We start from the raw sequence: 24827 nt of genomic DNA, 5'->3' as shown, positions 1-24827 counted from the left end.
GTGAGTTTCCGTCGCAATGGCGGGAAAGTATTGTTATCCCCACTCTGAAACCAGGCACGAACCCTTTGGAGGTGGACAGCTACCGTCCCATTAGCCTCACCAACGATCTTTGCAAGTTGCTTGAACGGATGGTGAGCCGGCGCTTGAATTGGGTACTGGAGTCTAGGGGCCTTCTGGCTCCGTCTCCGGGTGGGTTCCGTAAAGGCCGCTCCGCCGCCGACAATCTGATGAGCCTGGAGTCGGCCATCTGTACTGCCTTTGCCCGCCGTCAGCACCTCGTCGCTGTCTTTTTCGACATGCGGAAGGCGTACAATACGACATGGTGTTATCACATCCTTTCTACGCTTCATGGATGGGGTCTTCGGGGCCCTCTGCCGATCTTTATCAGAAATTTTCTGTCGTATCGTACCTTCCGCGTGCAAGTCGCGGCCTCCCATAGTTCCTCCCGAGTTCAGGAGAACGGTGTGCCACAGGGATCTGTTTTAAGTGTCTGCCTGTTTTTTGTAGCCATTAACGGGCTTGTTGTGTGGCGGTGGGGACGTCTGTCTCAGCTGACGACTTCTGCCTTTACTACAGCTCTATTGGCATTGCTGCTGCTGAACGTCAGCTACAGGGCGCTATCCGAAAGGCGCAGTCTTGGGCTGTAGCGCATGGCTTTCAGTTTTCGGCTGCCAAGACCTGCGTTATGCATTTCTGCCAGCGACGCACTGTTCACCCGGAGCCGCGGCTTTATCTTGATGGCGAGCTTCTTTCTGTGGTTGAGACACATAGGTTTTTGGGTGTAGTTTTTGATGCCCGGTTGACTTGGCTGCCTCATATTCGGCAGCTTAAACAGATGTGTTGGCGGCATCTAAATGCTCTGCGATGCCTGAGCCACACCAGGTGAGGCGCCGACCGATCTACTCTCCTACGGCTCTACCAGGCGTGAATCCAGTCTCGTCTGGATTGTGGGAGCCTGGCTTATGGCTCAGCATCCCCATTTGCGCTACGGGTGCTGGACCCAATGCTCCACAGCGGAATACGACTTGCCACTGGTGCCTTCCGGACCAGCCCAGTGAACAGCATACTTGCGGAGGAATGTGTCCCTCCATTGAGGTTAAGGCGCCAAAATTTGCTGGCCGCTTATGCTGCCCATGCTTTTAGCTTGCCCAGGCATCCAAACTATCGTCTCCTGTTCCCGCAATCGGTCGTCCATCTGCCAGAACGTAGGCCCCGGTCAGACTGTACGATCGCAGTCAGCGTCAAAGAACTTCTCTCTGGGCTTAGCGTTTTCACTGTTCCACCTCCTTTCCGTGCCACTTTGCGTGCACCCTCATGGTGTGTTCCTAGCCCTTGCGTTCAGCTTGACTTGGCACAGGGCCCGAAGGACTCAGTCCCTCCAGAGGCCTTCCGCCGCCGCTTTTATTCCATCCTGGCCACGTATCAGGGCTCTGGCGTTTTTTACACTGACGGTTTGATGGTTGCTGGTCGTGTCGGTTATGCGTTAACTCTAGGGGACCATTCCGAACAACGTTCATTGCCAGATTTCTGCAGTGTTTACACTGCTGCGCTGGTCGCCATCTTTCGTACCCTAAAGTATATCCTCTCCTGCTCAGGCGAGTCCTTCGTGATCTGTAGCGATTCCCTGAGCGGTTTACGAGCTCCCGACCAGTGTTTCCCTCGTTCTCGTCTGGTGATGGCTATCCAGGAGTCCCTGCATACTCTTGTCCGTTGCGGCCGCTCTGTGGTCTTTGTGAGGACCCCTGGCCATGTTGGGATACCTGGCAATGAAAATGTTGACAGCCTGGCGAAAGAGGCCACCAGTAAACGATCTCTGGAGATTGGCCTCCCGGAGACTGATTTGCGGGCAGTCTTACGCCGCAAAGTTCTATCACTTTGGGACACTGAATGGCGCAATCTGCCCACGCCAAACAAACTCCGTCCAATCAAGGTGACGACGACTGTGTGGCGGTCGTCCATGCGGGTCTCCCGCAAGGAGTCTGTTGTCCTCTGCCGGCTGCGCATTGGGCACACTCGGCTGACACACGGCCACTTATTGCGCCGTGAGGACCCCCCTCTGTGTCGCTGCGGCTCCGTTTTATTTTTATCTGTGGTCCAGATTTTATTGGAGTGTCCGCTTTTAGCTGTGCTCAGGCAGACGTTCGCACTGCCTGACACGCTCCCCGCCCTTTTAACAGATGACCCTGCTATGGCTGGCTTTGTTTTGCGTTTTATTCGGGCAAAGGGTTTTTATCGTTTAATCTGAGTGTTTATGTTTTATTTTATTGTTTTATGTTGATTCTGGCCTTTGGCCTACGGTTTTAAACTCAGTTTTTAATGTGTTCTCGGTGGTTGGATTTTCCTTTTTTGTTCCTATGGTCGGCCAACCACCGTCACACTGTGTGTGATTTTATTTCGTTTTGTCTGGTCCTTGTCTACGTTTCTTTTGTTCTGTCGTCTGTCTCCTATTCTGTTAAACTTTCTTTTTCTCTGTGGGTATTTTTGGTATTTGGAAAAAGGGACCGATGACCGTCGCAGTCTGGTCCCTTGAATCCCCCAAACCAACCAACCTTACTCCACAGGGGTGATACTTGTATCGAGTTTGGTGGAAATTGAACCACTGCCTTATCAGAAGATGTGGAACATACATAAATGAATATGCACAGAGCGTAGTAGGCGAAAATGAGCATAATAAAACTACAGTACTGCTACTATGAAAAACTGCAAACAAAATAATTTAACTTGTACAAGTGGGTATCTGGTTACTCGATACTCGCCACTACAGACACAGACATCCAGCGGCTTTGCTGACGCTCTCTCCTTCTCTTCCTCTCCTTCCCTCAATCTCTTCCTGTCTCTCTCTCTCTCTCTCTCTCTCTCTCTCTCTCTCTCTCTCTCTGTTTAATTCCCTGCGCACTGTCTCATTGGCACACATACTAAAAACATTCCACTATTCTCCGTCAAACACTTCAAGCTCCCTGTATTTCATATTTTCGCTATCAATGCTTCAGCCTCCACGCCCCTCCCAGGACAATATGAACCTGCGCCGCGCAGCACAGAGGGCAGTTCTGACTCAAGTTTGCGATTGCAACGCACAGTACAATTCGGCATGGCGAATCCGCGCACCGCTCTCGGACTGCAATATATTCGATTCGTGTTTGTTACTGAATACAGTTTTAAAACTGAGTGTCTTTCTTCGATATTATTCTATGATTTATTGTAAAACTGAACTCTTGGATTTGAAAGACAGAACGGAGTGGTGCCTTTAAGATGCAGCTACAAAATCTTTTATTTACAGTTCAAAGGTAGTTCTCCACGATGATATGACATCAACCTCAAAGGTTTACGATCGAGACCATGACTTAAGGTGACGTAACGACTTCAGGCTCCGTGATTTCAAACAGTAAGAAATGTAACAACTCACTGCAAGTGAAAAAAAAAGGAATTGTGACAAATCTTACACCAGTTTCAAATTTGTTTATTCTAACGGTTCACCTTCCTGCTTATTATATAGCAAACTATTTACACGCAAATCTATGGTATCTGATAAGAAGATCGAAATTTTCCAACGATACTCGTGGAATAAAAAAAAAAGGTTAAGAACTTTTTCATACATAAGAAAGAACAACTATTAAGAAGTAAAAACGCATGGCGACAGCGACCCATACTGTGCATACAAAAACCATGAAGGCATCATATGTAGTCAGCTATCACATTGCACAAGCGGGTGAAGCACACACTGTCGCTTATAATTTGTGGCAGACATAACACATGAAAAATCTGCGAAGCATCTTTCTACTGTACCACTTTCGAACGAACGAAAGAATTTTTACATGGTTAACAATTTATCTGCAATAAATCATCACGACTGTTACGATTGTTTAGCTATGATGGAGCCAAGGTAATGACTGCTAAAACAGTTGGAGCGATACTTCTAACATAAAGTGAAGTGCAAAACTGTAGTACTGTGTCGTGCTAAAGACAAATGTTCGTGATAAAGAATATTCTGAAAAATATAAAATTCGTTCTTTATGAAGGAGTAAAAATAATCAATTACGTTAACCCACACCCTCTTCAGTATTATGAGAAGATTATGGGACCAATCATAAAACACTACCACTCCACACTAAGGTTACATGGTTATCTCCGGGTAACATCTTATCAATATTATTCGAACTATTATAAGCTTTTATGACTGACATTTCTTCCAAATTAAATGAACATTTGAGCGATGTAGCTTGGTTGTTTAGGCTAAGATTTTTGGTGGCTATCTGTGGAAAAATTAACGAATTACTCGTAAATCTGTATTCCCGTGGAAACCAGACAATCATTTTCAATACCAATAATAACAAAATAACTATCTTAAAAAAATAAATGTTTGGATTGTTTATGTTGGCAATAGAGAACTAGAAAAATTTTTAGTACTGACCATGTTCGTTGGTGTGACATGAGAACTATTAGACTATTAGATAAAATATTTCAAGAATCGATCAAATGTCTCTGTGATAGCTGAGCATCTTCCCAAACGTATTTTCCTAAAGAGCAGAATAAAAGAGTGAAATGAAGTTAACGGGTTCATAATCATTTCATACAGAATTTGCAGAATCTGTTTTAGAAATGACATCAGAATCAAGCATCCAATCATTGTTCAAAACAGTGACACTTGATGATTTATCCACAACTGACTGTTCTTCTCCCATTCGCGATAATAGTGTGAAATGGGATGCTAAACATATGCAGCTACAAATTGACGCCATAGACTGGATACTGAACATAACATGCGCCTTCAACCCTCTTCTATCAAGCCTGACATTAAAGAGTTGGTCAAAAATTTAAAAAAAAAAAAGAACGCTTCATACCTCCTATCAAAAGGAAAAGATTTTATTCATTTACACAGCAATCAGTACAATGTTATTACGTGTACTGTATTCTTATGAGCAGTTTTGTATATTCTTGTAGAATTCAATAGTGTATAATGTACACAATTTTGTGTGATGCACATTAAATGGTTATAATGAAAGAACTATCACAAAACAAGTCTTAACTTATTTTAGGGCTACGTAAAATATATATTATTATAAATGTGTTCCACCACCAAAAAATTTGAGAGCCAGTGCCATAAAAAATACGATGCACGAAAAACGACAAGTTGCAACAGTTTCAAGAAGCACAATTACGAAACAGAACTTGGTTGAGAACAAAGTACACAAGGTGGAATAAGAACATTTAAAGCAAAAACTAATATCTTTCATATAGTGTACTGAGCAGTGACATGCATATCATCAGATTTTCCGTGTCATCTTGCTTCACACTCACTGTCATCTTGCTGCACTGGCAGGACAAGATGAAACTTCTGTTTCTGTTTCTAAAATAGACAACGATATTCGCGATTATATTAAAGCAAAAATTTATGGTAATAGGCATGGTATAGTAAAAAGAAACTTTCTCCAAAAACGAGTTACTCTGATATGTCAGTGTATCATTGCAGCCTGTCCAGCTACATACAATGGTGAACACTCACATATATGTAACATGGCGTTAGAACAGTTCCACTGGTCTCAGTTTCTTTCCTGTCCATTTGATTTCTGATTACTCTGTCTATAATCTTCTTAAAGCTGCTGTTTATTCCATAAACCGTCCCACATCAACATGGACCCTCACTGCTGTGGTCTTCTGTGTTGTCATATCTACCTTGATTATACATGATCTCCCCTCCTCTCCTGCAATATTGGCTTGTCCATCTCTCTCTCTGACTCTCCTGATTCTCTGACCAGCAACACCTCTTCCTACTACCATTCTGTTTACATTTCCCTCACTTACGTTGTCTGTCTTCCTACGTGGTTACAAGGTCCCAGCTGGAGTCTGCCAGTCTAATGGTTTCTGCGTGGTACATTAAACTGACTTTTAGTATTTAATATGATTATTGCCCGAATTTCAAATTTGAGATACTGTCGTAATCTAGTCATTGAAAGATATAAACTTAAGTTAAAAGCTTAACGCAGTAAGTCAACTATTAAAGTCAGAAACTGTGTAGACGTCTAGACGCAGTGTAACGTGATGTACAAGTTACCCAGACTATAGTCGCCTTGTATTTGATAATTTTTCTCTTAACACCCACTGCAAAATAATGAAAGGAAGAACAAGTTTATCGCTTACGAAATTTCTGCTGTTTGTGCAGTGCAACTTCAGTGCCAGGTACGACGTTTTTACTGATTACTCTTTACTGTCCGCAGCTCGTGGTTGTGCGGTAGCGTTCTCGCTTCCCGCGCCTGGGTTCCCAGGTCCGATTCCCAGCGGGGTCAGGGATTTTCTCTGCCTCGTGATGACTGGGTGTTGTGTGATGTCCTTAGGTTTGTTTCCAATTTCTAGGGGACTGATGACCATAGCTGTTAAGTCCTGTAGTGCTCAGAGCCATTTTGAACTCTTTGCTACCAACTGTATTCGCAACACAACATACAAATGGTATCCACGCATACACCTAAACGCGCCTGCAGAATTATATCATTCTGCCACATGTAGTTCAAGAGACACGACGCAATGGACGCTGACGAACAGGCGCGTTTTTACTGGATTGTAAGCGCCGCTCTGCCCTTGTCTGATGCAGTACAGACAATTTTAGTTCATAAACGGTAAGTGTTTAGGTCTACCCAACAGTATCTTAAATAAACAGCACGGGTAAAACACAAGGAAACAGCCAACGAGCCGGAAAGAATGAATAATGACGATTAAAACGCACAAATGAAAGTAATACGTCCTGCGGCTATCCACTTCAGCTGTTTAACTTTAAATATGGGAAATGGTTTTTCTCATTTTTTAATTCTAATAAAAACCATGTTTAGTTGACAGAATGTGTCAAAGCCAAGGGAACGGCCTGTGTGTAACGGTTTGTAAACAAAGCCAAACTGATGAAACCAAAATAATTAGAGTTTTGTCACTTCCATCCTAAAGATTTTACACGCTTAACGCCAAATATTTAACACATTAAGGCATTTATAATCAGACATGTAAAGTTGTTTTATATGTGGGAGTTTTATTCTTTAAGGAACTCGGGGTGAAGAGATTACTAGTTTTCTTCAAGTCTGCACTATTAACTTTCTCTACAGTTAGAATCAGCCCACACTTCCGCATGGTCCACCACCGGCTGTAATTCTATTGTGGTGTGATAATTTCTCCCAAAGTTCATCTAATTTCAAACTATGGTTTAAATGACCTGCAGTATATCTAAACTTACTCAACAAAACCTCGCGATAAGATCTTACAGTCTACACATTCCTACCACAACCTTGAATACCTGTATTGTTTTATTAAATTTGCCTGCTTTCACCAGACGAAATACATACATGTTATTTCCAATTTATCTGTCTTTCATTCCAAAGTTTGTCCACGACTAACATAACTGTGATGTCATTTTCGTCCAGCTATGCCTGCCCATAAGGCATTTCATCAATAAAACAATCAACATTCATCAGTGGCAGCGAGAAAAAGTAAAGCATTGATTATATCGACACTCCCATCACTGCTCAGCTGTCAAGTGTGGCTCGGATCGGTGTTCTAATATAAACACAGCTTTTGGAATGCTGTTAACTGTCTTTGTCGCTATGCTTGTACCGTTGCTCTTGTCTTTTATAATAGCTCTAAGATAAATTCCTTACATTTGATAGCACTTTGCATCAGTTATGCCCACAACGGATGAGGTTAATGCAAATTCCGCCACTCTCAGCTCACAGCAAAAGCCAGTTTCGTCACAATACGGTGAAGGTAGGGGATAAAAATCTCAGAAGTGGCGCCAGCATCTCTCCACCCAGACGGCCAAACCACAGCATGCAGGTCAGCCAGCTGTCTGGCAAGGCTGGATAGGCGCTGATGCAGCATGGCGTAAGGGCCAGACCACTGTAGTGGTGTCCTGTATCACCGCACCCCGAGGCCCAGTGTTGCGCTCCTTAGGCGTCTACGTTACTAGAAGTGACGCCGGGTCGTAAAAAAACCAGGCCAAGTGCCTGTAAATACTCATCACTGGAGCCTATCTGTATCTCGTCCCCAATCACCGCCATCAACGAGACCTACTCCATTGCAACTGGCGGTCCAATATGGTCCTCTCAGTTTCATGTCTAGCTGAATCATCTTCTAGCTGCTATCGACACCTCACATTTAGATCTAATGATTCCAGATCTCGAGTGGCAGCCATATAAAGGAAGGCCGCCGTCCAGGTGACCTCATGTGGGTTCTTATCGTCCTCAGGTGGCCCCACATGGCCCTCTTAGCTTTGTCTATGTGTAGCTAGATCATCTTCTAGCTGCTGTCCATGCATCGATGCTAGATTTAATTATTACAGGACAAGTGGTAGAAAGAGGGGCATCTGGCTTCTGATCATCCACGTAGTCCTCTCATCTTCGCCTATGGAAATGAGCGTTTGGCGTCATTGCCCGGGAGGCCCCTCGCGGGGCAGGTCCGGCCGCCATATCGCAGGTCTTATTACATTCGGCGCCACATTGGGCGACCTGCACGCCGGATGGGGATGAAATGATGAGGAACACAACACAACACCCAGTCCCTGAGCGGAGAAAATCTCCGACCCAGCCGGGAATCGAACCCGGGCCCAGAGGACGGCAATCCGTCACGCTGACCACTCAGCTACTGGGGCGGACTTCTTCGCCTATGACTAGCTGAATCATCTACTGGCTGCTGTCCAAACGTCACTACTAGATTTAATGCGCGGAGGGCTGGTAGCAGCCATCAAAACAGGGCCACCTACAAGGTGGCAGCTGATTGTCCTTAAGGGGTCCCACATAGCCTTTTCAGCTTCGTCTATGTTATATGCATTATCTACTAGCTGCTGTCCATGATTCGCTGTTAGATATTAAGCTTCCAGGGCTCGAATGGTAGGCATGAAGATCGTCGTCCAGGTGACCAGGGTTTGGGATCATTGTGCTACCCAAATGCCCAGCCCTCCATTGTTGTGGCATAGCTTGATAGATGTGCACCCACTTCTGCTGCCCACCTGAAGTCTGCAGGAGTAACGTTGGCAAGGGCGCGCCTTCTGTTGTGTCAGTATTCTCGTTTGCTTGCGTCCTCGCTAGGTGCAAGCTATTCACATGACCAAGTGCTTTGCTGAAGTTCTTATCACTCAATTCTTGACGTTCAGTCATCGCCTTCAGATTGTGCCCAAGCATTTCAATAAGTGAAGTTGCTGTTAATACAGCGTTCAGCATTCCATGACAGCTGGGAAGCTGGTAGTGCACATCTGCACACCATCTGTGAGGCCTATCATCCTCTCCCAGCCCCCACACTATTACGATTTATATCAGGAGTTAGTTTGAAACATCGAGCGTCATGTGTCTGGATGCAGCATCGCCATCGCAGGGTAGCAAGTCAAGACAATTATTTTCTAATATTTTACATCCTTCGTATTTTCAACAGTTCCACACGTAGACGGGAGAGCTGGTTTAAAAGTTGGTTCCGTCAAGATGAGCTCAGGCACTGATTTGGGCGAATTTAGGGGTAACATGAGAGAAACATATACTTACATGCTCCCAGTTAGGTGTACACTGTGTAATTTATTGGTACGTAGTGTCCCCTGCGCTCAGTCCTCGTCAGTAATATTTTTCTAAACCAGAAGGCCAGAGCATTATGCCAATGAATGCAATGATTTTGCATGGATAGCCCTCAGGAGTAAATATTAAGCAGTGTTTTGTAGAATGACATCACATTAGGTTTAACCTTCCCTGTTTATGTCGTTGTTTTATACAAACGGGCTTTAAAGTGTTTAAATCAGAAGAACAGGTGGTTATCATTCAGGAAGCGGTTGACTCTGTTTGGAATAAAAGCCAAAATTAGTGGCAGACAACACAGACTTGCTTATGCATCCCTTCGTAATAGGACAGATCATTGTCCACTTTATCAGTACGAAATCTAGATGTTATACCATTAGCTTAGTTGATCCTTTTTCAGGTAAAGCAGCAGAGGATGTTTTAGCGTTTGTGGACAACCTGTCCGCAGCTGCAAAGCTGGGTCATTGGTCAGAAGATCAGCTGAGCTACATTATGTCTCAGGAGGAATGGTCAATAAACAAAATATTGTGTAATCGTGGCTGTAACGTGCATACCTTAAAAGCTATGAGCACTTGTTCATGTCCGCTACCGAATAAGTGCTTGAGAAAATTCATTTTAATTTGTAGGCCATTTTTGTTTTTGAAATAAACGGTTTATTTCATTCTTTTGCTATTAGCTAATTTCGCGCCCTTGTTCATTTCCAAGCTACTTCTGATGCTTATCTCACAGTGTAATCCTGTAATCCTAAAATATCGTATCTTCCACACACTTGTTTGCAGAAAGCTTCTTTCGATTGTGTTCTTAATAAAGGTTTCTTACTATTATGGTAATAATCTGGTGAACTTACATATACATCATTTCACAGCTGTGAATTCGATGTGCAGAACAGAGAAATGCAATTGTATCAGAGCCTGCATCAACCACATTAAAATGGATTAGTTTCACGTTTCCAATAAAACTACAAAAGACATGATTCTAAGACGAGGAAGACATCCCTCAAGAAATTAGAAGTGACTGTGCGCCTATATGTACAAAGCACTCTGGAAAAATTAGAGTTGGAGAAGTTGTTAATAGACCTGCTTAATCCTTGCGATTCTTTGCGAGAATTTCCAGTGATGCAGTACACAATGCTAGCAGGAAATCAATCATCAGTGTACTGTATGTCATATTTTGTGCCTCATCTTATATAACCAACGATGGAGAAGTTCTTTAACCAACAGTTACAGAACAACTTCATTGAAACAGTATAGGTCCTTTAGGAGCACCCATGGCTGTTTTCCTGAAAAATGGTATGGGTGGAAACAAGCATACATTTATGCTGTGATTATAGATATGTTAATTGTACCATTACAGATTTGTGCCCAATGTGGTGTCACCGCCAGACACCACACTTGCTAGGTGGTAGCCTTTAAATCGGCCGCGGTCCGTTAGTATACGTCGGACCCGCGTGTCGCCACTATCAGTGATTGCAGACCGAGCGCCGCCACACGGCAGGTCTAGAGAGACTTCCTAGCACTCGCCCCAGTTGTACAACCGACTTTGCTAGCGATGGGTCACTGTCAAAATACGCTCTCCTTTACCGAGACGATAGTTAGCATAGCCTTCAGCTACGTCATTTGCTACGACCTAGCAAGGCGCCATTATCAGTTGCTATTGATCTTGTGATACATGTACCGTCAGACCGACGTTCACCATTTATGGATGAAAGTCATGTATTCCACCAGCTACGTACGTTTTTTCTAAGTTCTAATTTCCTTGACCTGTTGCAGACCTCACGCCAGCCTACGTGAGCTAAAACGCGTGCCTTTCGGCTTCCTCTTGTAACCTGGTGTTGGCTCTCCTGCCAACCCACAACACCCAATGCGAGATATAACAGAAACTTTAAAAAATTTGCGGCGGTGCAAGTTATTTTCAACCATAGATCGATGCAGTGGTTACCATCAATGAGAAGTAGCACTAGAAGACGAGGGATAACTAGCGTTTGACAGTTCCTTCAGTACAGTACTAATATCATTGCATGCTGTCTGGGTTTTAAATTTTGACCGGTACATTACAGTATTTGTTGGAAAGGATTTTATGAGTTTTAAAATCAAGGGTTCATTTGGATGACAGGACTGTTTTTTCTAAAGAATGTGGAGAAGCATGAGCTATGGTTAATGGAAGTTTTTAAGTGATGGCACACGGCACACCTGATTCTATGTAACTATGGAGCGGATTCATTTCACATTGCAAGAAGTGTAACTCAGGTTGGCCTTTCGATAGGATGTTGATAAGGGAACACCGCTCTGGATTGTATAATGCCTCAGATGGAGAAGGAGTTGGATTTTTTTAGTTTTAGCAAATTACTGTAGAAAATTTGACCCAAAATATTCAGAAACAACTTGGCGTATTATTCATTCACTGGAAAAAAAACGAGTAATGTTGCACTAGACATCAAAATACGTGGTGCATTAACGAATATGGAAAGAATTTTTTACAACTAGTCCAGTGTTGGTTTTTCGAAATTATGAGAAAAACTTCATATTCTCTTGTGTTGATAGTGATCGTGCACTGAGCTGCATACTGTCAAGAAATCGATTGGTTGGTACATATTGATTGCAATGCCTAGCATCAGTTAAAGAAAGCAAAGAGAAATGATTCTACCATGGAGAGGAAACGCAAAGCCTCATATATGGCATGACATATATCAATAGTTAATTGTATGGTAAGATGTTAACGTGATAACGTATCACACAAGTTACAATCGTTATTGGGGTTGAAGGATTCACCTTGTAGATTAATGCATCACGCATTGAATGTATGTGAGTTTAATTTGAAGTAATTTAAAAATGGAGATGGCCTCAGTAGGCACATTTGTATGTTACAGACAGGGGGTCACCCCACTGTGGAGTGGAAGGCAGTGCAACCAGCTGACAAGGAACATAAGCTATTTCCAATGCACACACAGTACATTGTGCACAACTGTGAGTTGTCTAAGAAGACAAAACATGGACCATGTATTGTGATTCTAGCCGTGTTCCATGAGGGTGTACAGAGACAGGCACATGATTACACGTTATTGAGACATGAGAGTCAAAGAACCACTCAATGGCAAGTTGATGATCAGTACTGGTGGCACATGCACAAACAGGAAGTCAATTAGCATGTGAAAAATTGTGTGCCATGTGTACACTGACCACACTGACCTGAATATCATTGCATTCCACTATAGAAACTACCAGCAACTAATAAGATATTTGGAATGATCGGTATGGGCATCTAAGGATGTTTTGAGAAAATGCTGGCAAAGAATCACTTTGTAATAATCATTACAGATTGGCTCTCACCCTATGTGGGGCTAGTAACCATCCCAAATCAGAAAGCCAACACAGCGATACAGGCAGTGGTAAAAAAAATTATTGTGAAGTTCAGGGTTCCAGAAAAATTAACTACAAATCACAGTACCAATCTTATGTCAGAACTGATGAAACAGCTTTGTCATCTACTGCACATTCCTAAGTTAAGGAGAAGCATATGACATTCACAGGCCAGTGAAGGAACAGAGCCAGTGCATGGGACAATATGAAAAACTTCTGGTCACTATAGGACAATATGACAAACTTCAAATTACTATCTCGATAGCGATGATGAGAACTGGGACATCCTCCTACCATAAGCCATCACGACTTATTACAAAGAAAAGTACAGGCCTATCATAATATGATTTAGTATGTATCTGTAAAATACTATCAATGTTCTAGTTGTAGAGGAATTTTGGACGAGGATGAGCTGTCAGGATGTGCCGTATTAAAACTGGTCCAAGTTTCCTGAGTGATTTATTGTTTCCAGCTACAGTGCCCCTGTTTCTCTCGGTCTGTGTCACCGGGACCCACAGTGCTGAGGACACCACTTTGCTGTCTGCGAAAGGGCTTAACACGGAATGGCTGCCTCAGCGACCCATGCAGCACACTCCTGTGTGACAGCCTTGTACAGCAGCGGAGTTGTGATAACGTCAGGATGCATCTGCAGTTGACTCAGCGGTCTCCGACCCCGCTGCCTCAGCGCCACCCGCTGGGAGCTGCACGTGCCTGTGGCGGGCTTCCTCGCCGGTGTGGCTAAGATCGCAGCAATAACAAGCGCCCACGATCTGGCGTCGGAATCTGCGGCCCTCGCTTCGAGATGACTCCGGTGCGTGTTGGGAGTCAACAAGACTGCCCGCAGTAGCTAGCTGTGGCGTGGCCGGCCGCTGGCTGACTGTGGACACCACATTGGCCTCAGAGGATCGGAACAGCGACCTGCCGTGGACTGGAACGCTGTGTTCAGTCGGTGGGGTGACACACCCTGCCGTCCAGGAGAGGTGCCATACTTCAATGCCTTGTTAGTGAAACGGCGCCTATTTATATGCAGCTGTGCGCCTCTGTCAGGCTAATGCACCTCTCCGAGTCATGTGCTCAGAACACCCAGGCTGGGCCAGTGGGCCCCTTCTGCCTGTAACTTGCGCCATGCAAACCACTGCGTTTACTCTTTCAGTGGTTCTACAGCCCTGTGAACTCCATTCTACTTCACAACCGCTGGTAAGTGTAACTTACTGTCAACCGGCCCACGCCTGGCTGTAACTTGCGAGCTCAGAAATATTGCACCGAATATAACTTTTTCCTATCTTAAACGGTGGTGCCGCTACAGAGTTAAAGTAAAGAGTGGGGAAGAATGGACAGCATTTAAAGCATTTCACAAGCACGTTTTAGAAGGTATGGAAATCGGCATAGAAAGCAATTACGAAAGCCCTAGAACGTTAGGAACAAATGGGACACTGCAGTCCAAAGGCAGTTGATTGCAGAGTAGGGCACTGGGTAATGTAGATGAGCCTACACACTCTGAAGGGCCAAACAAATTACTCATCTAGTATTTGGATCCATATCAATTAATTGAAATGATTTCACCAGTGAACATTAAGCTAAAACGTTCTACTCATACGACAGTCACACATGTCGGGCACGTCTGTACATTTTAGGGAACACCTCACTCTCGTACCATCACTTCTGGCGCCAATCCCGAAATATGGGGCAGGAGATAGTAATACAACAGGTAAAACAGACCATCCCCACGCAAGCTACATGCATATGGCCATGTGTGTAGGTAGATGTAGGAATTGGGCCAATATGAAATGGATAATGCACTATCAATTTGTGGCGAATTCACCATTTGCAATTTTTTGGTGTTGTTAATAGTACGTTTCTCATTCCTGGATCACTGAGCAGCTGGTAGCACTCACTCATCCTATATATCATCCTGAGACGACGATTCTGACATACTTGGAGTCAGGTGTCCAAACACTATTACACAAGATACAATGATGAGCCGTCTTAATAGTGTACTGATTTGCCTTTGGAATGCAGTACAGGAGCAGTTCAGTGTGAGGTAGATTCTGAAAATACTTGGTAGGTTTCCGAACATTTGTGGTACCAAATACCTACGCATAGATAACGTAATTTCTATAAATTATGGGCCAGTATTTTGTGGGCACAGAGCTAGCACCCGACATTGCCCTATATATGTCCCTTTGCATTAATATCTGGCGACTTGGGTGGCCTCGACATCAACATGGATTCACTATGATGCACCATCCACCCATTGTAACACGATTCTGACCTTTTGATATAATTGCTGGCAGATATCATCACTCCAGGCAAGACATCAAGCATGAAGTGATCCACGTGGTTCGCAGCAATGTTCAGGTTGTCGACAGCTGTCGCTATGGTTTACATTACCACCGAAGATCCCGTGGAAGTTTAGGTGAACGTCCCGCAGAGTGGAAAGCTGCCCCTACCAGACTGCATATGAGGCACGGTACATTCTACAAACAGGTATGCTTCAGCATGGTGGTGTATCTGTCCCTTACCATCGACCTGGTGTAGCAATAAATGTGAGCCATGCAACTAAGCGACAACCTTCCATTGCTTCTCGGTGCAACCTCGATGACCCTGTGCCCATCGTAATAGTAATCAATCATTTCGTTGGGTGGACACAGAAACACATGGTGGCGGTCTACAATAGAGTACCATGTTAAACGATGTATCCTAAAAGTGTGCTCTGAAGAATTTCTGCTTGCACCAGCATTGTACTCTGTCGACCGATGTGCCATAAATCGCCACCTATCCTGTTTTGCAGAGTGGGCAAGTCTCCAGCTTCCAGGTTCTGTGATGTGACACGGGTGTCCAACAGTTAGCCGCCTACTCTTGGTTTCACCTTTATTCACTGTGAACACCTCAGACGTTACGCTGTTTCTGAGATGTTTGTTCCTAGGCAGGCCATAACGATCTGCTCTTTGGCGAAATGGATTACCGCACATGATTTCTCCGTTTGCGCCCTGTATCCTCACTATAATGATTCTCCATTCGTCTCTGTTCAGTCTCTGAACCTTCTTTAATGCGTCATGTTTCCACAAAGCCACGTCAGTCAGAGCTGAAACGTCGGTATTCCACTAGGTAGTGCTCATAAAGTTTTGGCTCTTCTGCATAGTACATCAGAAACAGCAGGGACACTCACCACATTGGACACATAGGCTTCCAGCCTCTCCTGAGGGTCCTGTCCACGCTTGGGCCGCACCAGCATGTAGATAGTGCCAATTTTAGGGCAGGACCGCAGCAGCTTCTCCACGACGGCTAATCCCAGGAAGCCGGTGGCCCCCGTCACCAGCACTGACCGGCCCGCATACCACTGTGGCACTCGGGGACCTGAACGTGCATCCTCTCTTCCCACGCCAACCATTGGAGAATTTGTTTCCTGTAAAAGGGGACATGGAATCAGAAAACGCTACATACTTGAGTGCACTTTCTGAAGGTTGCAAAGTTGAAATACACGAGGAAAGGGCTATTCTCTACTTGTACAGAAGCCAGACTGCAGCTATAAGATACGAAGGACGTGAAAGAGGAGTAGCAGTTGAGAAGAGACTGACGCACGTTATAGACTACCCCCAGCTTTATTTAGCTAGAACACTGAGGAGAAACCAAGGAGAAATTGCGAAGTCGATTAAAGATTAGTGAAAAGATCAGAGACGTTTGAGATGGCTTTGTTATTCTGTCAGAGACATTTAACTACCTCGAAGAGCAGTTACTTGGAGTGAATAGTGTCTTGGAAGAAAGATACAATACCAATGCTAACAAAATAAAACAGAATAGTATGGAAAACAGAAAGTAATATATTTAGGTGTAGTACTAAAGGAATTCGTACAACTCTTCCATTTATTAATACCTATACGGAATATATTTATTAATTTGTTATTCTATACAGAAACTGAAATGACTGTGTAAAAATGATAATCAGACTCAAAGAAGGAAAGTAATAACGCATGTCTACTATCTCATATAAATTCAGAAGTGAGAGAGAAATAGATGAATACGCACAGAACAATAGACTACTCTTAAAAAGAAACAGAAGCCAAATTCTCGTCTTCTGTACTTCAGTGGAACTTTTGGTGTTGGAACAAAATGAATGAGAATATGTTTCTGTCTAACTGAGTATCAGAAGACAGAAGAAAGAATCGTATTGATATCTATAATGGAAGTGGCCGCGAGTTAAAAAGTCTTCTCTGCAATTCTATGTAAAACAAAAGAAACATCCATGTCACTCAGTGTATTTAGAACAGACATTGATGGGATAGGACAAAAGCTGATAGGACCAGCCATTATGCTACCTGCTTAATATTGTAATGGCATGTAACTCTGCCAGAGGCCAGAGTAGTAACTGGATTGCTACATCCACTAACAGCAGACGACGACCTCTTTACGCAGAAACCCCTGGCTGTGTGCCAGTTCTGACATCCAGCTCCTTTTGTGTGGCAACACCTGCACCTAGAACACTGGCTACATACAAACCGATTCCACACGCCACAGAAACACCATTTTCACCACACAGTCTGTGCGAGACAGCGGTATTTAAGCCCCCAGGGTTGACCAGCCCTCATCAGCACATCTGGGTCATGAAATGACGTCCTACTTTCGACGCAGCCGCCACTGCGGTCTCCAGGAATCAATGACTCCATACTGACTGGCAGCTGACCCTCTGTCGCGGCCACATGGTCCGAGACACACAGCGAGGTCCAGTCAGCTCCTGTGCCTGCAGGGTCCATGTTCAGCACAATGGGTAGTCCCGCTGAGCTACCCTAGCGTACCTTCCCCAGATGAATGGTCGTCACTCTTCTGCTCCACCATCCTGATGGACAGGGTGTGGGAATTACGAGGGACATTTCACAAATAATGCAATACTGCGGATTTTTGATGCAACAATAAAGAAAATTACGTCAAATGTTGTTGGGAGCTTGAGTAAGAAGCACCTGTTTTCGTTTATTCGCTGTGTATTCTAACATAAAATAGGTGAGAGGTAGAAATGGACCTCGCAGGAGTCTCTGGTAGTGTGTCTGGGTATGTTCGCAACTTCACGCTGGAAAAACCCGACGCGTTACGGGAAGTTTGTGGTGAGTTTACTGTGGGCCATAGTAGTTTCACGTTGGGTCAATCGTTTTCGTGATGGTCGTACGAGCACAGACGATAATTCCAGGAACGGAAGGCCAAAAACGTGAAAAGATAAAAGAAGTTTGAAACTGGTGGCACACGCTACTGAAGAAGATCGTAGTGCGACTTGTATGGAGCTCTCTGAAGCGACAGGAATTCCACCAACATCAGGATTCTGTATTCTGACAAACGATTTGGAGAAGGGAAAAATTTCTACGAGGTGCGTCCCATACCGACAGCTGAAGATAAGCTGAAACGCCTGGAGAGCGATATTGAAGAACAAAAATAGACGTCTGAGTAAGAAAACTTTACTCATGTTGCTGGAAGCACTGAGTGAGTGTGCTGCAGCAGGTTAGAACATATTTGATACGGTTTACGCGTCTTCCACCCTCAGCTGGACGGAAACTGTTGTACGTCATTCAGTCTTGCTGTCGCAGTCATCCGTTGATGTCCTTGCATTAGTGCATTGGCTGAAACCGCAATGTATTGGGATGAAGCAACGAGTTAACCTTAAGTTTCTTGTGAAACTGAGGAAAACTGTTGCATGAGCTCATGTCATGTTAAAGGAGGTGCGCAGAATGTTTATTGAAAACTGAAGCAATTCAAAAGATCGAGAAAGTTGGTATACTGATCCGTAAAAATCGTCGTCTGGATTTCCGAACTCCTGCTGAAATTTCATGAATTAACAGGGAACGGTACGTCAGGTTTCGCATGAATAATTAAATACGCAAGAATTTTGCATAGAAGTTAGTGCCAATACGCCAACTTACTTCATCTTGTCTGTAAAGGTAATCTTCGGGAAACCCACCATCGACGTCCTGGACAGCGCACCAAATTAAGCCCACCTGCCGCCTACGACATTTTTTCCTTTGCTAATGTCAAATCAGCGGTTACAGAGACAATACACTGATTAGCCAGAACATTATGACCACAGACCTACTATTCACATAAGCCCGTCCAGGCGATAGAAGCGGCACCTGGCGAGGAATGACTGCTAGTCAGAAACACAAACGGTGGATGTTGCGAACAGGTAGGATGACAGTGGTACTTCCACAAGGCGTTGAATGTTGGAACGTGCAAGACTCTTCACAGAATACGGGGATCGGAGGCCTGTCTGCTCTCTGAAGTAGGATAGATGGTGATCTGTGGCATCTATACCGAAAGAGCACAATGCTGGAGAACGCACAAGTCTTTCGGAGCAAACTATTCATTGTACGTTTTTGAACAAGAAACTAGACAGCAGACCGCCACTGCGTGTTCACATGGTGACAAAACGATATTGCAGTTACGATTGTAGCAGTTACAGGACCATAGGGATTCGACCGTCGATCAATGGAAACGTGTCAGCTCTTCGGCTGGATCACATTTATGCTACACTATGTCAATGGTAGCCTCCACAACCACCGTCAACGATGTTAGAGACTACTGGGTGTTTGTGTTGTCCTCGTCATTTCATCATCATTCATGAAAGTGGCGAGATTGGACTGAGCAAAGGTTGGGAATTTGTCCGGACGCTGATAACCGTGCAGTTGAGCGCCCCACAAACCGAACATCATAATCATAATCATCATCATCATCATCATCGACGTTAGCGGCAGCGCGATACAGTGTGTGGGGCTTGTGGAAGTAATCGAAGACAAGTTAACAGCTGCGAACAACACGCAGCACTTCATGCTTGGTGTCTTTCCCGACGGCGATGTCTTTTTTCAGCAGTATAACTGTCCGTGTCTCGGCGACAGACTATGCTACAGTGGTTTGAGGAGTATTGTAGTGATCTTACATTAATGTGTCATCGACCAAATTCACCTCATGTAAATTCTATGGAACCTATTTGGGTCTCTAAAAAGCGCCATTATGGTGAACACAAAACAGAAAACCCTTATTTACACGAATTATATGACCTGTACGTAGACATCTAACGCCAGGTACATCCAAAAACCTACCATCAAACTGTAGGATCAATAATCCTCAGAATGAGGGATGTATTTCGTTCCAAAGACGGACAAACAAGCTATTAAGCAGATTGTCACAATATTTTGGCTCATCACTGTAAATGGCCTTACCTTTGACAGCGTTGACTGAGAACATTACGTCTTTTAGACCACCAAGTTTCTGTACACCTCAGTATCTACTTTAATTTCAAAGTGATGCCTTTACCCGTTCTTGAGAAAATGGGTTTTAAGTGTCGGTCAGACAGAGAGATTCAAAGTGATCCTGTAAGGGTCCCGTTTCTACTGATTGCGGTACAGGAGCCTAAAATGTTTGATGTCTCAGCAGGTTAACTCATACTACGTACCCGAAATCCTGTTCTTCATTCGTAGGTGTCATATTTCTAGTCTGTAGAGATGCATTGTTTGTGGAAATCATCAATGCACACAACCTGCAGGACCAGGTATTTTGTCTTCGATGTCTTCTTCAAGCAGCTTTTGAAGACACATTTCTGTATTACAAGAAGGCAGCAACCAGCTTTTCGTCCAGTCCTGGTATTTTACAACCCTTGTACCGATGGCAAACTTCTTTTGACTGGAATACTATGTTTCTTTGAAAACATCACAGAAAATATGAAATTTCTGTGCGGACTTGGGAAATGAAACACGAAGATCTAATAGCCTGGTACGAAACCAGCGGCTAAGAGCTGCTGTAGCTTGTTAACAATAATTTAAGAAGTGTGTGGTTCCGCAAGTTCGTCTCAACATTTAAGAGCTATTTCCTTTCTGTTGTTGTTTTATGATGTGGTGTGCTGAAGGACAGGACGGATTTATTCTTGCTTATCCTTAAGATATCCATGTCTGCGTTTATTGAAATAATGTCAGGATAATGTTGGCCTTTCAAGTTTTGAGGAACGTCTTCACAAAACCCAACATAAATTACAACAGACACAGATGTTGAATACATTAGCATAAGAGATAAGAAACGACTCCTCAGAGTACAAGGATATTTCTATATAAACAAGACCAAATAATAATACAGTATAGTATCAATAGTTTGAGTCTCGATAGTTCGAGTTTCCAATAATCCGAGCCTCTTTTTTTTTTTTTTTTTTTTAAAAAAGAATAATTTGCAACAATCTACTTTCTTTTCTTTTACTGACATTATAAATAATGAAAACATCATTTCAAAAGATAGATAGGGAGAGTACAGCTCAGCGACAAAGCAGACAACAATGCAATCAACACCGACGATTAGCTCGCTGCCCTGTTGCACGAACATCTGTTGTCAGTATGGCACGAAATACCCCGACTGCTGCCGATCAAAACTGGGGAGTTCATACGCTGCTGTAGTTTCCAGTACGTGTACTGTACAGTGTTGTGTGTCGTTTTGTTTGTTGACTGTGTGTTCCGTTGTACACCTTACAAAGATGAGTGCTGTAACAAAAAAGAGGAAATTTGAGCCTTTGCATCTAAAATTAGAAGCACTAAGACGACTTGACAAAGGAGAAAGAATAAAGTAACTTGCTCTCGAATATGGAGTAAGTGAAGTTACTGTTGGTGACTGGCGAAGAAACCGACTTAAATTGGAACAGTTTTCTTCACAGAAATGCTCACACGAATCTCTCAGTCGAAGAAGTACAAAGAAGTCAGACTTCGAAACAACAAGTGAGGTATTGTTCATACCCAACAGAGACAGAAGGGTGCTCCGATTTCTGGCCCAATCTTGCAAGAAAAAGCTTTGTTTTTCAGAAAAAAGCTGCAAGAAGGAGATGACAATTTCGCCGCTAGTGTGGGCTGGCTCGACAAGTGGAAGAGGAGGTATGGAGTGCGTCAACTAGACGTATGTGGAGAAAAACTCTCTGGTGACGCTCAGGCCGTTTCAAAATTTATCGTCGAGTTTAAGAAAATCATAAATGACGAAAATTTGTCTAATGAACAAATATATAACTGTGACGAAACTAGGCTAAATTTTAAAATGTTACCAGTGAGAACACTTGCTTCGTGTGAAGAAAAAAGGGCTCTAGGGCACAAAAAAAGCAAAGATCGGCTCACAGTTATGGCAGCTTCAAATGCAACTGGAAACCACAAACTAAAACTAGTTGTGATTGGGAAGTCTGCCAAGCCGAGAGCATTCAAGAATGTATCCATCTCAGCTCTTCCGGTTGCCTATACACATCAGAATAATGCCTGGATGAATCAGAAAATCTTCAAGAACTGGTTTTTTTAACTCACTTGTACCTGACTGCAAGAATTTTTTAAAAGAAAGGGGACTGCCATGCAAAGCAATTTTGCTCATGGATAATGCTTCCTCACATTCAAGTGCAGTGCGACGGTATCCGCGCCTTGTTTTTCCCATCAAACGTTACCTGTCTCATTCAGCCCATGGATCAGGGCGTTCTGGAATGTCTAAAAAAAAAAAAAAGTATCGACGGCGACTGCTACATTCAATCCTTCATTTCGAAGACAACGAAAGCATTGTAGGAGCTTTGAAGAAAGTGACTCTGAAGGACGTCGTGTACTGGATTAGCGAATCTTGGAGCAAAATAAAGTCAGACACAATTTCTAAGTCATGGAGGAAAATTGTACAAGAAATTATGCCAGATACAGAAACTGAAGATTTAGCAGATGAGGACGATCAACCATTGTGTAATTTAATCAGAAGATTGCCAGGGTGTGAAGAGGCAGAAGAGGTGGAAGTAGGCGAGTGGTTGAATTCGGACGAACAGTTGGAAGTGACAGACTCTTCTACAATTGACACGGTTAATATTCCATCGCAGTGTGAGGGTGACGAGGATGACGAGGCAGAGGCTGCACCGATGATGAGTCACACCGATGGCTACGCTGCTCTCGAAGCCGCCATATGCTACGTGGACCAGCAGCCTGAGGCGACACCAACTGACCTACTGCTCCTGAGACGGTGGCGTGACATTGCCGCGAGGAAACGTTGCAGCTTCGCCAAAAAAGACACTTCACTATTACTTGTCAAAATATATGATTATTGTTATTCTGCCAATGCAAATGCTTGTGTAAATACTGTTACTTTAAGAAAGTTCATATTTTGACCTGTATTACTTACAATATTATAATATTTCATTTCCCATTTAAATTTCGATAGTCCAAATTTTAGATAGTTCGAGGTGGTTCCGGTCCCATTCACCTCGAACCATCGAGACTCTACTGTACTTGTAATATATAGTGGTCCATAGGTGTGTAACCATAACCATTCAGCTAAAACGAAAAAAAATGTAGGCAAACAGAAATGAAAGGTCAAGTACGGTGAGATGACTGAAGCCCAAATCTCGTGGCTATTTTGAAAGCAGCCAACTTGAATGCAGCTCCGAATTTTCGAATGGGAAGGGGGCATATCAAACACATAGCCCATTAGATGAGAGAAAGAAAGGTTCCTTTCATTCGAGCATAGCTTCATTCATTCCAGAGCTAAGGCTGAGGTTTCTTTTTAACAAGTGACACTAAAGCCGATGATTTTGAGACATGCCAAACACACTGATATGGCCTAGATATCACCAGAGCGAAGAACCTGTCTTTTGGCAGAGGAGTTTAACCAACCCACAAAGATTGTATACGCAGAACCTTTTTTTTCCAGTAGTGAATGCTTGTATTTTTTGCAGTTTGAATCCTGTCGCTGGTAGGTTGACTGTAACTATGGGCGTGTCTTTGGAGACTCCTCTAAATTGTCATTAGTACAGATAAGATCTTCATTAGGTTAAACATGTGCTATTTGTATTCAAGGTCAGTCCGACTCTAATCTCCTTCCCCTCAGGAAATGATCAGTCCTCCACCATCCATCATCTGCCACTGACCCTCTCCTCCTCAGCCCGTGCATCAATTGTTTCCAAACCCCTCCCACTTTCTCATCTTTTACATCTGGAGCACTTGAGTGGATGAGCTCTGCACCATGGGGAGATGAACATGGTGTAGTTTTTTATTCATAAGAAATTGATTTATTGTAATTATGCTAAGCAATGTCACCTGAGGTCTAACGAGTAGGTAAAAGTAATAAAAAATTAAATTTAATATTTCTTGATTTTCGTCATTCCAGGTAACAGCAGAGATCACTGACAGGTAGATATGTAAGTACTCTCATTTTTCAATATTCACTTTTTTCCATATTTTCCACAGTTTTATATATTTTCCCACCTTCTTTACTTGTTGTTCGTATTATTCCACAGTTTAATATTGTTTTATTTATTTTCCCACATTATCACGATATTATCTGTCATTCCACAATATTTTTGTAATGTCAATCACGTGAATTTTGCCCCACTGCCATCAACATCACATGAAAGATACTTTGCGTCACATTATGTTAATGTCAATTCGCTACACTATGAAGGTCCCAGCAAAATGGTGGTGAATATTACGAGGTAAGACTCAATAACATTATAAATTACTAACGTCAGAGCATATTATACTAAATGGATGCGAATAATGACGTACTGTATGGTATATGACTTCATCAGAGACCAGTGTGTGGCTGAATTAATGATATCGTGGTATATTAGGCAAAATGGCGGTACATATTAAGGAAGTTTGTGGTGTAGGGCATGATGCATATGTAGTGTGTGGCTAAATTAATGATGGTCCACTATCCATATAAAATGGCGGACATTTTTGTCCAACAAGGTGTAAGTCTCAAATATATTCATTACCTAACATAACATTGTCTATAAACTTGATTTTTGCGAATTATGGTCATCATCTTTGTGAGGTTAGCCTGGTGGAAACACCTAGCAGAAATACCAAAGGCCCTGCTGAGACCTTCATACATCACTACTGTGCGTGTTAAAATGAGAACAACATTTAGTGTGCCATGTCATAGCAAAATTATGAGGTTTATCGCTCCTTGAAGAAAGGATACT

At 43.3% G+C, this 24827-nt stretch overlaps 1 protein-coding gene across 2 annotated transcripts in view; it reads right to left on the bottom strand.

The window, feature by feature from the left end:
- Positions 1–24827, bottom strand: part of LOC124711714 (fatty acyl-CoA reductase 1-like) — a 193367-nt gene that overhangs the window by 122924 nt on the left and 45616 nt on the right. For both annotated transcript variants that reach the window (XM_047241924.1, XM_047241923.1), the window contains exon 2: positions 16053–16289. In XM_047241924.1, the coding sequence (XP_047097880.1) occupies positions 16053–16274 (222 nt within the window). In that variant the 5' untranslated portion in view covers positions 16275–16289. The remainder of the gene's footprint in view (positions 1–16052; positions 16290–24827) is intronic.

The sequence above is a fragment of the Schistocerca piceifrons genome, chromosome 8 (genome assembly GCF_021461385.2).
Source record: "Schistocerca piceifrons isolate TAMUIC-IGC-003096 chromosome 8, iqSchPice1.1, whole genome shotgun sequence".
In the NCBI taxonomy this organism is placed as follows: domain Eukaryota; kingdom Metazoa; phylum Arthropoda; class Insecta; order Orthoptera; family Acrididae; genus Schistocerca; species Schistocerca piceifrons.
This window is presented reverse-complemented; position numbering and strand designations above follow the sequence as displayed.